Source organism: Lepisosteus oculatus, chromosome 22, assembly GCF_040954835.1.
Source record: "Lepisosteus oculatus isolate fLepOcu1 chromosome 22, fLepOcu1.hap2, whole genome shotgun sequence".
Lineage (NCBI taxonomy): Eukaryota > Metazoa > Chordata > Actinopteri > Semionotiformes > Lepisosteidae > Lepisosteus > Lepisosteus oculatus.
In genome coordinates this window covers 5,592,623-5,606,881 of record NC_090717.1, presented here as the reverse complement: position 1 = coordinate 5,606,881, position 14,259 = coordinate 5,592,623, and the positions used below count along the sequence as shown (strand labels likewise).

Genomic DNA, 14,259 nt, shown 5'->3' with positions numbered 1-14,259 from the left:
CCTTTACCAGTCATGGCCTCCTAATAATCCCCATCTGGCTTCGTCACTCATAGCTGGTGTGTGGGGAGCATACTGGCGAACTCTGGCTGCCGTCACATCATCCAGGTGGGGCTGCACATTGATGGTGGTGAAGGAGAGTCCCCATTACCTGTAAAGTGTCCAGAACAGCGCTATAGAAGTGTAAGGAATGATTAATTATTATTATTATGTGAGAGGGTACTTTCCGTAGCTGGTGTTCTTGTTACAAGACAGGCTGGCCATAGTCCTAGGCAAACTGACGTGCTAGTGTTTTTACAGCCTGGGACAAACTACTTTTCACGATGCCATTGGCTTAAACGTAATCAAAAATTAATACTTGTGTATTTTCAAGAAATAATATTCAGAGATTTTTATTTTCAGAATTTGGTGTACATTTTTAGGGGAGTATCCTGTTATGGAATTTATTTGTTTCCCGATATTATATAAATAATAATGTATAACGTGAAAAAACAATCACATTTGAATCAATCATTAGGTACTTGCCTAGCTGACCACTGATTATTGTTTATTGATCGTTTATATTGATTAGATTATCGAATGTCAGCTATGTGCAAAAATGGGTAAAAGGTTGCCCATCCTGACGGCGGACACGGCGGTACAGCGCTATTCCAACATTTCACCAACAGGGGGCGCCAAATCCGCAAACTGAGCGACACCTGTTTTGCGGGCATATTCAGGAGCTGCGACGGTCATCCTATTAAGTATGGAATTCTTGACGAGATGAAAATCATTTTCAGACGCAGGAATAAGCAGTATTCTACATTTATTATACACCGTGAAGTATACATACATTTTCCAATTACAAAAACAAAGCTCAGTGGACATATTACGGTAACAAAGTTTTGCTGATGATAGAATGAACCAATAGATGGCACCAGAGCTTTTTAAAACTAACGATCTGCAGATGTGCATTAATAAATACGCAGACCCTTGAATGTCGAGGACGTAGCTAGTCAGTTTGTCTTATTTATAATAAAATTTTAAGCGCATAAATAAAACATATTTTTTCCGTGCAGTAGTCATACGCCGCATCGGTTTACACCTTCGAACATATTATTGCACATACTCAGAATTAAGACGAAGGTGGATGATTATTTTATGATTAATAACACTGAACATGCGTTTCCTATCACAGAACCCCAAAATGCTGGTTGTTTTAAATAACAACTCAAACATGTTCATGACTTTTAGAAGAAGGAAAAACGAATTCTAAGATAAAAAGACAACAAGAAACTAGTCATCTGTGAGTAAGATTTTTAAAGACAGCGCCACTTTTCAACCACGACGTCTCTCAGTGGGTTGGAGGCCAAGCCCAGCCGCCTCCTCGCAGTCGCAGAGTCTGGTGGACGGTGCTCTGAGGTGTTATGCCGTAATCACTCATTCGTTTGTTTTCGTCGAGCTGTCTCCCATTATAGATCAAGCGCTGCTGGCTCCTGGGCACACCTTCCTGGCGAGTTACTCTGTCACAGAAATCCGACACCGCCTCGTCTGGGTGGAAGGTGTAGGTCCGCGTCTGTCCCTTGTGCGTGCTCAGAAAGATCTCGCTGGGTGTTGGTTTGGGTTCGGTGACCAGCATCACCACGGACCTCGCAGGCGACAGATCGTAGTCGCTCAGCGTCCTGTGGTCCTCCAGCACCGTGATGTGCCCACCTCCGTTCAACCCGAGCTTCTGGGATGTTTCGGGGATCCCGGCCAGTCGTTTGACCTCCTGCTTCAGCTCAGTCACGGTGGCGCTGGGCTCCAGATCAACGGAGCACTCCTTTCCCGTCATGAGCTTCACTGTGATCTGCATCCTTTCTCTACAATGCGTTTTCTGAACAAGAAACAATCAGTAGTAGCACGTTCAGGCAAGAGCAGAAGGTCATATTAAAAGAAAACGTTTTCTTGTGCCTTTAAAACGAGAGAATGTTAATAGAGCAGTGGATACAGCTCCTTTATATATACTTTTATCTCTTCCCAATCTGTTCTCCGACTCGTCTGTGTCAGTCTGAGCCATTTCACAATTACATATCTGCTGTGTAACAAAGAAGTAGTAACATGACAACATTTCACTTCATATACAAGAAGCCTAAGAAATCATGAAATAGGCATGCATTTTATATGTTTGGCAGTGCTGTTCTCTAAGATACTTCACATAGACATTGTCCTTATTCAGTGAAAATAATTTCAAATTACCAGTCTGTGAACTGTGTGAAAGTCTCGGTGCTCACGCTGCTTTTCCGAAGTTGACCTCCGTGTTGTGCAGCAGCCAGCTGGGATGGTGCATTTTTAAAGTAGCGGTGACGTCATGTGGAATTCACCGAAACAGGCGGGACCGGAGGGTTCGTGCAACTTTCAGCCGTCAAAGCGCCACCCAAGGGTAATTCTGATTTGGGAATATCCCTTAAAATAATAAACCAGTATTCTCCCCGATCCTTCTCCTCGGCCTAGATCTGCATTAAAATATTTGTTGTAAAAGTGTTTTGAACGATTGTTATATAAAAAGGAACATGAATGCGGCAGTAGTTGTGCTACAAAAGTTACTGCAGTATTAGAATGAACAACTTGCGCAGATTTATTCCACAAGCAGGGAGAAAACTGCCAGGAGAACTGGAAACAGGGCTGCTGGATTAATTTGACGATGGATTTGATTAAGATTCGTTATAGAGCAGTGCTGTGTAGACATCTGGATGCTATAAATCGAGCGCTTACTTAACGGGCCATGGCGTGGCGCTCTTTCTCAGTAAGGGCCGCTCAATCACCTGGAAAACAGGTTAAAGGCAAAGAGGCATTTCACGACGAACTTCACAGATCCTAGGCAATCCCCTATCGGAGAAATAGAAACTGAAGAATATAATGACGACTACAATAATGCATTTCCCGTGAAGTGTTGTCAAACACTAAAAAAAAATAATCTGTAGTCTTCACATTGGATAGTATGTACTGGGGTTTTCCCAAACCAGCTCACCTCAATAATCTGGCATGTCTTGCATGACTGTGGTCTGATGTGCACGTATAGAGCATTTTATGGATTGGGTTAAGGATCACGTGTGTTTGTACTGCACAGTAAACAGACTAAATTATTATTCTTTAATTAACATTTTTTAAATGGGTGTATAGAATGTGACCACACATGGGCTATCTGCTAACCCCTTTTCAGAAATATTGAACAATTACATGGGGATGTTAATGGTAATATTGTGAATAAATTAATTCTGAATCGAGCTAATTGGGGCACGAGTTTATCAGCAGTGCTGAGATTTTGAAGATCAAGCAGAAAATGCATCAGATAAGGATTTAATCAATTCACATATATTTTACATTTAGATTTGTATTCATTCTGTCTATTATGTAGAAAACTACAGCAGCTCTGGTTTTAAAAAATCTCTTCCAGAAAGTATTTCCAGGTGTATTTCCACAAGTAAAATATTGGCACTTTAGGAGGAAATGCTTCATAAAATGCTTAATTAGCCTGTCCATCTTCTCAGAGAGACCTGTTAGATTATGTGTCTATAATTAGGGCAATAATACCAATCTTTAAATATCCGCTAAGTCTTATTTTTAGATTCTAGAGCCAGATATTGAAAAGAGGCTGGATTCAGCATAAAGAAAGCAATTAAATAAGACACAAAGGAAATATACAGAAAAGGCTTTTTAAACAGTTGTAAACAGTTCTGTATATCATGTCTTGCAGGATTACAGGAATTGCAATGCTGTGTCTTGACCTTTCAAACTCTGCAGCGTCCTGATGACAGTGTACACATTAACTCAAGCCGATAAAATCAGTTTCATTTTCTGTTCTTCTCCCTTGTTTGAGGAACTGGTCATAGAATGTTTTATTGACATTAGGCATTCGGTGTGTGTAACAGCACTGGCATTCCATTGCTACTGTTTTATACGAAAGGTGTTTTGTCAAATCCAGCACTGAATTCACTTCCATGCTTGACATGATTATCCATTTTGTTTTGTGCTTTTCACAACAACAACAACAACAACATTATCCTAAAGTGCCTGAACAAAGATAAAAACGGTACATAGTGTTGGGAGAAAAATCAGTAGAAAATCATAAAGCTGAACATTTTAAGATATCAAGTTCACAGATATTTTATACCCGTGAATGTGGTGATCAAAGTCAGACTCTTTGCATTAACATACAGTAAGTACTAGGATTCTCATAGGTCTCCCTTAAGTGTGAACAGCGCTAGGTTCGTGGGCGAGTTCAGGGTGAATATTTTAGAAAATGGTTTAATCTACAATAATGAAAATGTTTTGTAGAAAGGAATAGTCATGACATTTCATAAACATGGTAAATTACATATTTTGACATATACACAGTAAAGTAAATAACAGACAATTCACCAATAGATGTTTCTAGATAACTAGTACTAACTAGTGCTTATTTATTCAGAAGAAAAAAGTTGAATGCAATCTGTTATTGATAACAGTGGCAAAAAATAATTCTCAGGAGTTAAGGTTAAAAGTATCTGGGGCCCTAGGTTAGAGTCTGGACCTGGGATGATATCTGAATGTCGATCAATTGCTGTTTTGAGGCTGGAGTCTTTTGTCTGGGACCATTATGAAGTTGTAAACCAGCCTAGAATCTGACCTTCAGCATGGTGGCATGGACAATGACGCAGTACAGGGAGGTTACATGTGATTACATTTGCTCATAAACGGCTTAATTAATATAAACAATTACAGTGTTTCATACTTCATACTGTCTACTTATATCTCCAAAGCAATGTGCTGTTAAGCTAGGCAAGCAATTATTTTTTGTATTTCAACCTAAAAATCATCAACAGTGTCTAGTTTAAATGCAGATACAGTTTTGGATTGGTGTTTTATAAACACCGGTTGAGAAAATGCTTCCGTATAGTAGGAAATTTCATTATTAAGCGCTTATTGCCGACTCGTTCAACTATACATAACCTAGTTTATTTTTTTCGTGTTAGAAACAACCAGCACAACCAGCAAAACAATCAGACTTGTTTTTGTTATGTATTTCATTCCAGAGTTCGATCGCTGTCGCAGTCTCAGACGATTAAGCCAAGAAAAATGGAAAACGAAACCTTTTGAAGATGGAAAACGAAAGTTGACGATCATATGCTGAGTGACGTAGAGAAGGGGGCAGGACTTCACTGTAAAAACAGCTTTTATAAACAGCTGTGGAGCCACAGTACTGTACCATTCGAGGCAGAGACCGAGCACCTGAAAAGACGTTCGCGGCAAAAGACAACCTTTGGCAGCCGATCGAATTTTATTCTGTGCGCTACGACTTTATTTGAGATAAAGGTATGTTTTTCTTCATCACTTGGTAACTTATTGATTACTTTTTGCTACTGTTTGGCATTCCATTTTTAATTCTTTATGACATTCTAAATGAAACAAAACAAATAGACAATTAAAGGTTTGATGTACTAATTCATTGAAGAACAGTCTGTGAAGTAAGGAGAGTTTGTATCGTGCATTTATCGTGAGATTTAACGTCTTAAAAAAACTGAATAACAGTTACAATGAAACTTGTGCTATTCTAGTTCAGATCAACTGTTTCCGGCCTGTAAATTTCAATAGTAAAATATCAATACTACACAAATACTTTTTTAAAAAAAACCAAAATAGCTTCTGTTCAATAACTGAAGCGATTTACATCTACGTCTTGTAGAACAATTACTTCAAAAGTACTTATGAATTACTGCTAATTAGTTGAGCTTGCGACAGGATGGAGATGATGGAATTCAAGTAGCTCTGAATTCTGCACCGTTTATAAGGACTTCAGTCTGACCACTTGCACGTTTTATTAGTTCATTCATTAGATCTTCTGAGTTCGCTGTTCTCCGGAAAGGAAGGCAGGACTGATCTTTCTGTTGATTTTCTTAGCAGCGGCTCAACACATCTGCTTGCAATGGAGCTGACAATCAAATTCATGGAAGGAACGACTTTTACCCTGTCTGTAAATCCGGGCGTCACCGTTGGTGAGCTGAAGAGGGTGATCGCCCACAAGGCGAACGCGCTGCACAGTAACCAGCGATTGGTCGTGCAGAACGGGAGCAGAAGAGATCTCGACGACGACACGAAGACCCTGAGTGCATATGGACTGAGATCCGGAGACGTCGTCGCGGTTCTCGTCATCGCCGAGCAACGACCCTTCCAGATCTTCCTGAGGAACGACAGGGGTCAGACGCACACCTACGACGTAACCCCTGATATGACCGTGAAAAAGTTGAAATCCAAAGTTCACGAGGTGGAGAGAGTTCCTGTAGACCAACAAAGGCTCATCTTTGGAGGCATACAGATGGAAGATGGCAAGACCCTGGAGTATTACAAGATCAAGCCAGAGTCCACTATATTTTTAGACCTTCGTCTGAGAGGCGGTTAATTGTTATAGACGAGCTTGTTTGTTTCCCACTATAAAGACTTCTCTCGATGTTTAACGTATTAATAGTACCATTCCTGAGCGAAAAATAGACTTCTGTTTGTATTTTTCATTGAAGCGGGGGTGCTAATTGGGAGCCATTTCTTGATGACGGCTCCTCCGGTTTAAAATCCATGAAAAAATAGTATATGACGTTTGTCTTAATACCGTATTTATAGTAAACTTATAAAAAAAAGTCTTATTTTTTTATTTGTATTCACAATTCTATGGTGTAAATTATTATTTTTTCATTTGGTTTCCCGTGGCTGTATTAATGTACGAACAAGAATAGAAGTCTGTTTATCAGTTTAAACCGGGGTTCACTAGTTCTGGTCCTGGAGAGTTTTAGTGTTATAGGGCACATGTTTTTAAAGACTGACAACTAATCTGTTGGCATCTGCTCTCTATACTTTTGCTTTTACTGTGTTAAAGATTAATGCTTGTATATTGCTTATATTTTAAATAAAATATAGTATATGGATAAAAATCCATGGAAGTCAATGTCTGTGTCCTTGCCTTCTGTATTTTCTGCATTATCAGGGCTTATTCATGAAAGATTGTAATTACCCAGCACATGAAGGTGGATAAACCATTTTTAATTATGCTGGATTTCGTTATTCTTCTAATTAAAATTAACTCATAAAAATAAATAGCAGAAGTCATAACATGCTTCAACATAAATAACATAAATAATTTTAATGCCATGTTCTGCATTATGAGGCACTAAAATCCTATTTGTATTTGCTAATCATTTTACTAGTAAGTGTCAAAGAGACAATGCTCCAGGAATAAAAAAATATTTAATTCACATAATAAGTCAATGTGTCAGTACAGTGCACCAGGATCAACACTTTTATGAAAGGTTGATTAGAAAAGAGTTTCTAGAATTTCTTTTAAACTTCAAAAATTTAATCTAAAAGATTATTTCTGAGAGCTCAGACTATTAACCGGGGTTCCCAATGCTGTATGTGTTTTACACGCATGATTTTACATTTTCCTTCAAACCAGGACTAAAAACACTAACTTGAAAGATGGAGGTACATCTTATTTATTGAGTCTGAAGTTAAACAATAGCTTGTTGGGAAGTGGTTTAACAGACAATTTAGGTGCTATTTAAGTGTCACGTAAAAGGACATACAGATAAGATCTATCAACCTACATTTAGGCCAAAACATGAAAACCGTAAATGTTATCAATGGTAAAGTATGATTAAAGAAAAATGCTAATTGTAATATGGTCACAAGCACATAAACTGTGCTGAACTCTTATTAATCTTTAAGGTCATGTATCCAGTGTACTATATGCTGTAAGTCTGATTGAAGGTGAACAAACACATTTAAATAAGAAGGTGCATTTTTAATGTCAGTCTTCATCAGCCAAAGATTAAAAAGTTTGCTTTTTTAACTGTTTCTTCCAAGGGATCAGGAAAAGTGATATATTCTGAGGATATTTTATTAAGAAGAACAATGGGAAAGCATCATCAAATTGGTTTATAACCTATTTGAAAAACTAGTAGCAGATTGCTCAGCATTGCATAAGCTCACTTCCGCTTTGTATGCGATTACATAGATCGGGACAACATAGAATCAAGCACTGAAACTCCAGCAGCGTGATGAGTCATCGTACTGTGCAACCCGCTTCTAATTTAATAAGCGCGCCTCATCGTTTGCAGTGCTAAAAACGCCTCCTTAGAAAATGTTCAGATTCATTAGTAAATCCGTTTGTGAAACACCTATGGTGGTGGGACGACTTAGCTCTTCTGCGGAACCTGGATAAATGTTCCGTACCGATACGCTAATCGGGGCAAGACACCAGCGACCAGCGGAGCACAACGTATTAAACAGGCTATAGAAACGTTGTCTTTGTGATACGCCGCACTTAGCGGGTGTGGCAATTTCAAGTGAAAAAGACAGGGAAAAGGAAACTGAACGTCTTCCGAGCTCAGAAATCGAAACTTTGCTTTTCTAGCGCGACGTGACGTGGAGGTAGTGGGCAGGACGAGACTTCCTGTACAGAAGCTTGCTAGCGGTTTCGTAGATACCAGCTGATGCTGTCGCAGGGTAGAACAGACCGCCGCCCGGTGCTGCTTCTACATCGACTACTACATTTCACAAAGAACTAAACGAGTAACTCTTGTATGGTTTCTTTTTTTGTTTGTTTGCTAAAATTTATAAGCAAGTATTCGATCACAGCTGCAGTAAGAAAAAATATATTTTCAGATGAAGATTTTAAAAACGGTCATTTTTGCCATTTCAAAGACATTTCATTTCTTTATAATTCTGAGACTCAAATGTATATTATTTTCTTATGATTGCATAATTCCGGGACTAAAATGAATATTTATTATTGTGTTTGCACACTATTATCCGTGCGAACACCGATTTGAGGTTTCATAGTCCCAGTAAATTGCTTTGCAATAAGATGGTGTTGAATCCACCACCTCTGGATTCGGTGTCGTGTCTGGGTCTCGGACCCTTCCCACTCCGTCATGGTTTTGCAAATTTTAATCCAGACCTACTCCGTTGGGCCCCTGAGCAAGGCCCTTAACCCCAACTGCTCCAGGGGCGCCGTACAATAGCTGACCCTGCGCTCTGACCCCAAGCTTCTCTCTGTCTGTGTGTCTGTCTCTCGTGGAGAGCAAGCCGGGGTATGCGGAAAAGACAAATTCCTAAGGCAAGAAATTGTATATGGCTAATAAAGTGATCTCATCTCTTATTCTGGATTCGCTGTACAGAACCCGTTACTTTTGAGGACGGCACGGGGTGGTATTCCTCTATCGCTGTGTACTACTCAACTCTGGGCACTCGTTCATTAAACATTGGCGGCGCCAGAATGTACAACACCAAGCACCACCCAGAAGGCGCCCCCTGCAGAACTCAGAGTAGGACCCAGGAGCTGTGAGGCAGCAGCGCTAACTATCACACTCCACTGTGTATCGCCCTTCACAGCTCTGCAGCATTAAATCTGCCTGGTCGCGATGATCGCGCTTTTTCTGAAAGTTGAGTGTGTAGAGCACTGCTGAAATGTGCAAGCTAGGATAGGAGCATCGGAAGCAGCAGCAGGGCCAGAACTGGCCCCGGACAGGACTACAAGACACTGTCCATGTGGACGCTTATGGTCTAAAACCCGGAGATACGCTGATTGTGCATAAAAAAGCATCCCTCTCTATTCCATTAATGTTCAGAGTCGGACACACACATACGATCTCCCAAGATGAAATGTTGAAGAAGTTTAAGGAAAACATTTTTAGACGGGAGGGAGGTTTTTGGACTGTGGGAGGAATCTGGAGCACCCAAAGGAAACCCGGACGAACACGGAAGAACACACAAACAGCACCCCAGGAATTGAACCCAGAGCCCCTGTACTGCAAGACAGCGATATTACGCAAGTGGGAATTGTGCTGTACACATGGAGTCTAATTCTTACTAATCCTGAATTACACACTGTCAATTTGAAAAGGAGTCTATGCATAATGCTAATCTGTCTGCTGATTTATGCATAAACACTGCCCTCTGTTGTTAGGAGAAGGAATAAAACATGATGCTCTCTTTCTGTCTCGTCATTAAACAGGATGTTGTCCTTTCCTACACCGACAAGAACAATTTATTTTAAGATTAAAAGTATTGGAAGAATCACACTTATCATACAACAAAGTAACAATACAATGTGGAAAATGTAATAATCTAACAGGATAGAGTAAAGGTTTACTCAAATGTCAAGTATTTTCTTTTCAACTCTAGCATAAAGTAATGTTTCCAAAGTGTTACAGAACATAATCAGGATGGTATACAAATAAAGCTTTTGAACCTAACCACAAGGAAAATAAGTCTTTTTATTTGTAATGTTTGAAGTAAAAAACATTTTCCATTAGAAATAATGTACATTTGGAGACATAATAAAAGCAAATGTGATAAGAGAACAGTTAGGTTTATATCTTAATTTTTTTTAATGCTTCAGACATCTGTGAAATTCAAAATATCTGACTAAACTGGTTATTTCACATAAACTGTCACTATCCAGGTCCAAATAACACTCAAGATTTGCCTATACACACAAATGACTGAAATACAAAAACCTTAAGCATCATTGCTGATATTTTTCAGGTTAAAATAGAGATTAAGTAGTGGTTAAACAAATATGTTCATCTTTATTTAAATTACATGTTAACTATGACCTTTCTCAGAAGAAATAACTTTTACAAGCTGGCCAGTGGACGACATAAGGCCCTCAAAGGCGAATGATGAGTGAAGTCACATTTTTAAAGTCAGTCTCTGTCCGTTTAAATGATAAATTATACACTTTCAGTCAACGTGGAACCAAATTCAGATTTCGAAAGCAGTTCACTAAAGTGTTCTCCCAGTTGTCAATCCTCCTAACCAATTATTTGCTCTTTTCCCATTTGCAGATCGCATCCCTCTCCCACCTTTCAATTTAATCCACAGATAATACACGCAGCAGGATTCAATCAGAGGGCCACTGTCCTGGTCTGTGTCCCAGTGTGTATGTTAGTGTTACTACACCCTGCAAGGCCTGTGGTTAAAGACACACTGTGTATAATCACCACACTCTTCATCCAATCCAATTAGCTGATGACCTTACTGGCCTCATTTCCGCACTGAAGCGAGGTAGGCATACCAAAACAAAGCCACAAGGTTGGCAAAGAGCACCCGAAACTGGAAAAAAAAACAACAACAAAGAAAATCAAGCTATTAATGTCCAGGACACCATTTATTCGAAGACAAATTCAATCCGTTAAGTCCAAGTGCCTACATCTAGGACTCACCTGCACAGGAACATAGTTGATGTTGACAAACTGAAAGGGGGTCCACACTTTCCAGTTCATCTTAAGCGCCGACCAGTACCCTGTTCTCAGTTTCTCCTGGAACGCTGACCAATTCTTACCCTTCAAAGGCAAAATAAAGTGGGGCTTCAGATCACAACAGTCCAATTACTTATGACTATCTGTGTGGGAAATCATGCTCAGGCAGACATTTTGTCCTGTGCCAGACATGTACCATGGGAGCTCTATGGCATGATTCTCCAAAAGGAAAAAAAAAAGAAATCTCTCCCTCAACGTAGGCAAAGCCAAAGAGCTGGTCATCGATTTTAGAAAGCAGGGTGGGGATCCCACCCCTATTCACATCCATGGTGTGGCTGTAGAGACAGTTAGAAGCTTCAAGTCCCAGGGTACCTTCATCACTAATGATTTAATGTGGTCCCAGCATGCAACTGGAGCTACAAAGAAGGCACAACAGCGCCTTTGCTTCCTCAGACAGTTGAAAACATGTGGTCTATCTTCAACTGTCCTTACCACTTTTCACAGGTGAGCATATTGAGAGTGTGCTCATGTGTGGTAATACAGTGGGGTTTGGCAGCAGCTCACTGTATGACTGGAAGGTGTTACAGGGGGTGATCAGGTCAGCCCAGTCCGCTGCTGGAGTACAGCTCCACTCTATTGTGGACATTTTTACAACTCGCTGTCTCAGGAAGGCTGGAAGTATTGTTAAGGATACCAGTCATCCTGGTTTCTCATTTTTCTCCCCCTTTCCCTCTGGTAAGCATTATAGGAGCATAAAGGCACAGCCTTCCAGACTCAGAGACAGTTTCTTCCCACAAGCTGTCAGATTACTGAACTCCACTCCTACCACTGGCTCACATTGATGGGTTTTTCTCACACTGCTTGTCTGAGTTTTTTTAGGCTGTATGTCATTTAACTTGTTGTTGCTGCTACTGTTCTACTGTGCTACTGTGTTTATGTTTTTGATGATTCCTTTATTGTCTTTTGTATTGGAGCAAATGCAAATGCAAATGCAAATAAGCATTTCCTCGCACTAGTGCACAATGAAATGCACATTCCAAATAAACGGAACTGAAGGACAGAATCTCCAGCCCCCTGGGACGCAGGCTGACCTCTAACATGTTCATGACAAGGAAGAAGAGCAGGAGGAAGGCAGGAGAAAAGACGAGGCGATCCAGGAGCAGTCTCTTCAGCATGCAGTACGGTATGGAGGTGGGCAGGAGCAGCTCCAGTAACTGGTAGAAATAGTGACTCACAGGGCCCGTGACACACAGCCTGGAGGAAAACCAACAGGTAAAACTCCCGTCATGCTTGGACTCACGGGGCTAGAGTTTCACTGAATCATGCTAATCTAACATGCACTGAAATTACTGCAATAGCCTAAATTAGAGAGCCCAATGAAAAAACACATACCATTCTGCAATAAATCTAGGCGTTACCCCCAATACACATGCCTTGATCATTCTTTTAGAAAAATCAGAAACCAAGTGAAAAAGACTGGAGGACTCCCGATTAATCCAGCATACCCGTAAACTGCAAAGCGAGCGGGTCCTAAAAGGTCCAGCTCCTTCCCCGATTTGCCAGCCTTGTCTCTTCCTCTCTTCTCCAGGGCTTGAGACAGCAGGTTCCCGAGCGCAGACAGGATACCGCTGGGGTGGACGGCACCGTCAGTACATCGTTATAGTGAACAAACGACCTCGCGTTGCGTCAGATGCTCGGATCAACCTTTCCCAGCAGGGGAACACGGTGCGGGGCTTGCTGATAACGTCGAAATCCACCTAACTTTAAACAGGGGAGGATCTCGGCAGAGTGCTAACAGATTGGCAGAGGATAGGGGTGGGAATATGGGTCAGGGTCCAAAAGTCACTTTCGTGTTAGAGATGTTCTCGCGGATTCATTTTAATCTAACTATCTCTCACGTCCGGTACTCCCTTTTCTCACTTCCTATACATAAGTAGGTAGTTCGAGGTGCATCTGCCTTAAAAATGATTATATTGACTGAGTAAAGACACGTAGGTTGAAACAACAACGAAGCTATACATTTACCAACAGCGTGTTGCTTACTAGATAGAGAGGATTTGGCTACTGTGTCACCAGTTTCACAGTACCAGCTGCTTTTGAACGATTTGGTCACGTTCGCTCAACGTGGGAAATACACTGTCACCGTAAAAACGGATCCCTAACTTACTTTGCATAAACCGTCATCGGGTTTGTGCACATGGGGGAATTTAAGAACGGGTAGCGTTTGCCACCCTCTTAAAGTGGTGGATCCGTTTAGGTTCAAGAGCAATAGTGACGAATACTGACGGAAAAACAAACAAACAAACAAACAGAACAGCAGAAAGGACTATTGAAATCAAGTGCTTGAAAACTTCAGGAAACGAAGAGCAGTGTTCTAGTCAATCAGGGGCACCGAGTCTTACCTGGTCACGGATTTGGTGAGGATCGGGTACTTTTTCAATAAATTCAAGTAGTGCTGCAGCAGACGCTGGTAGAAAGCCGAATCTCGGATGGGCACAGACTCCACCGGCATTGTAACCCCCAGTAAGCTATAGACATTCACTTACAAAGACCCCCTGGTGCAAAGCCAAATCGAGTGGCTCAGTCTTGCACATCACAGTGCGGACAGCATAAAACACGCCCCGTCTACCGTACACATTATAAAAGATGAGCACTTGGGCCTTTCGTGCATGTTTGGATTTTCAGCAACACCATCTAATACCATTACATTACAAAATCTTGAATAACGTAGCTAAGCATTCAACATTTAGTTAGTTGCTAGTATAAGCTGTGGATTTATTTATTTAAAATTGTATGAGATCATTACATTATATGGCTGCCACGGGTTTCTTTCAGCAGAAAAACGGCTTCCCTTTTTAAAGCGGTAATGTGAAAGGATGTGGCATGACCATGTGGGAGGGGGACCAACGCCCGAACTCTAATTGGTTAAAGTTTAAGGACGCTCCTACGGGGGCGGGGTTTATTCCACGTGGGGGCGGGGATTGAACTAAACTCGCGGGTTCTGAGGTCC

General features: G+C 40.9%; 3 protein-coding genes across 4 annotated transcripts; 1 reads left to right on the top strand and 2 right to left on the bottom strand.

The window, feature by feature from the left end:
• Nucleotides 1-785: 785 nt before the first annotated feature.
• On the bottom strand, nt 786-2,322 carry LOC102693178 (polyubiquitin-like). Its single transcript, XM_015365986.2, has 2 exons — nt 2,215-2,322; nt 786-1,852 (listed from the first exon to the last, which is right to left on the bottom strand). Exon 2 carries the CDS (start codon nt 1,829-1,831, stop codon nt 1,331-1,333), a length of 501 nt encoding a protein of 166 aa, XP_015221472.1. The 5' UTR covers nt 1,832-1,852; nt 2,215-2,322; the 3' UTR covers nt 786-1,330.
• Nucleotides 2,323-5,176: 2,854 nt separating this feature from the next.
• Nucleotides 5,177-6,931, top strand: isg15 (ISG15 ubiquitin like modifier). 2 transcript variants are annotated; one of them, XM_015365988.2, is made up of 2 exons: nt 5,177-5,310; nt 5,899-6,931. In XM_015365988.2, exon 2 carries the CDS (start codon nt 5,921-5,923, stop codon nt 6,392-6,394), a length of 474 nt encoding a protein of 157 aa, XP_015221474.2. In that variant the 5' UTR covers nt 5,177-5,310; nt 5,899-5,920; the 3' UTR covers nt 6,395-6,931. The 2 variants fall into 2 exon arrangements, with proteins under 2 accessions (XP_015221474.2, XP_015221473.2); XM_015365987.2 differs by having other exon boundaries at nt 5,178-5,310; nt 5,896-6,931.
• A 3,311-nt stretch (nt 6,932-10,242) lies between these two features.
• Nucleotides 10,243-14,092, bottom strand: pxmp2 (peroxisomal membrane protein 2). Its single transcript, XM_006640196.3, has 5 exons — nt 13,652-14,092; nt 12,755-12,877; nt 12,341-12,503; nt 11,214-11,333; nt 10,243-11,103 (listed from the first exon to the last, which is right to left on the bottom strand). Exons 1-5 carry the CDS (start codon nt 13,759-13,761, stop codon nt 11,035-11,037), a joined length of 585 nt encoding a protein of 194 aa, XP_006640259.2. The 5' UTR covers nt 13,762-14,092; the 3' UTR covers nt 10,243-11,034.
• Between the last annotated feature and the right edge of the window lie 167 nt (nt 14,093-14,259).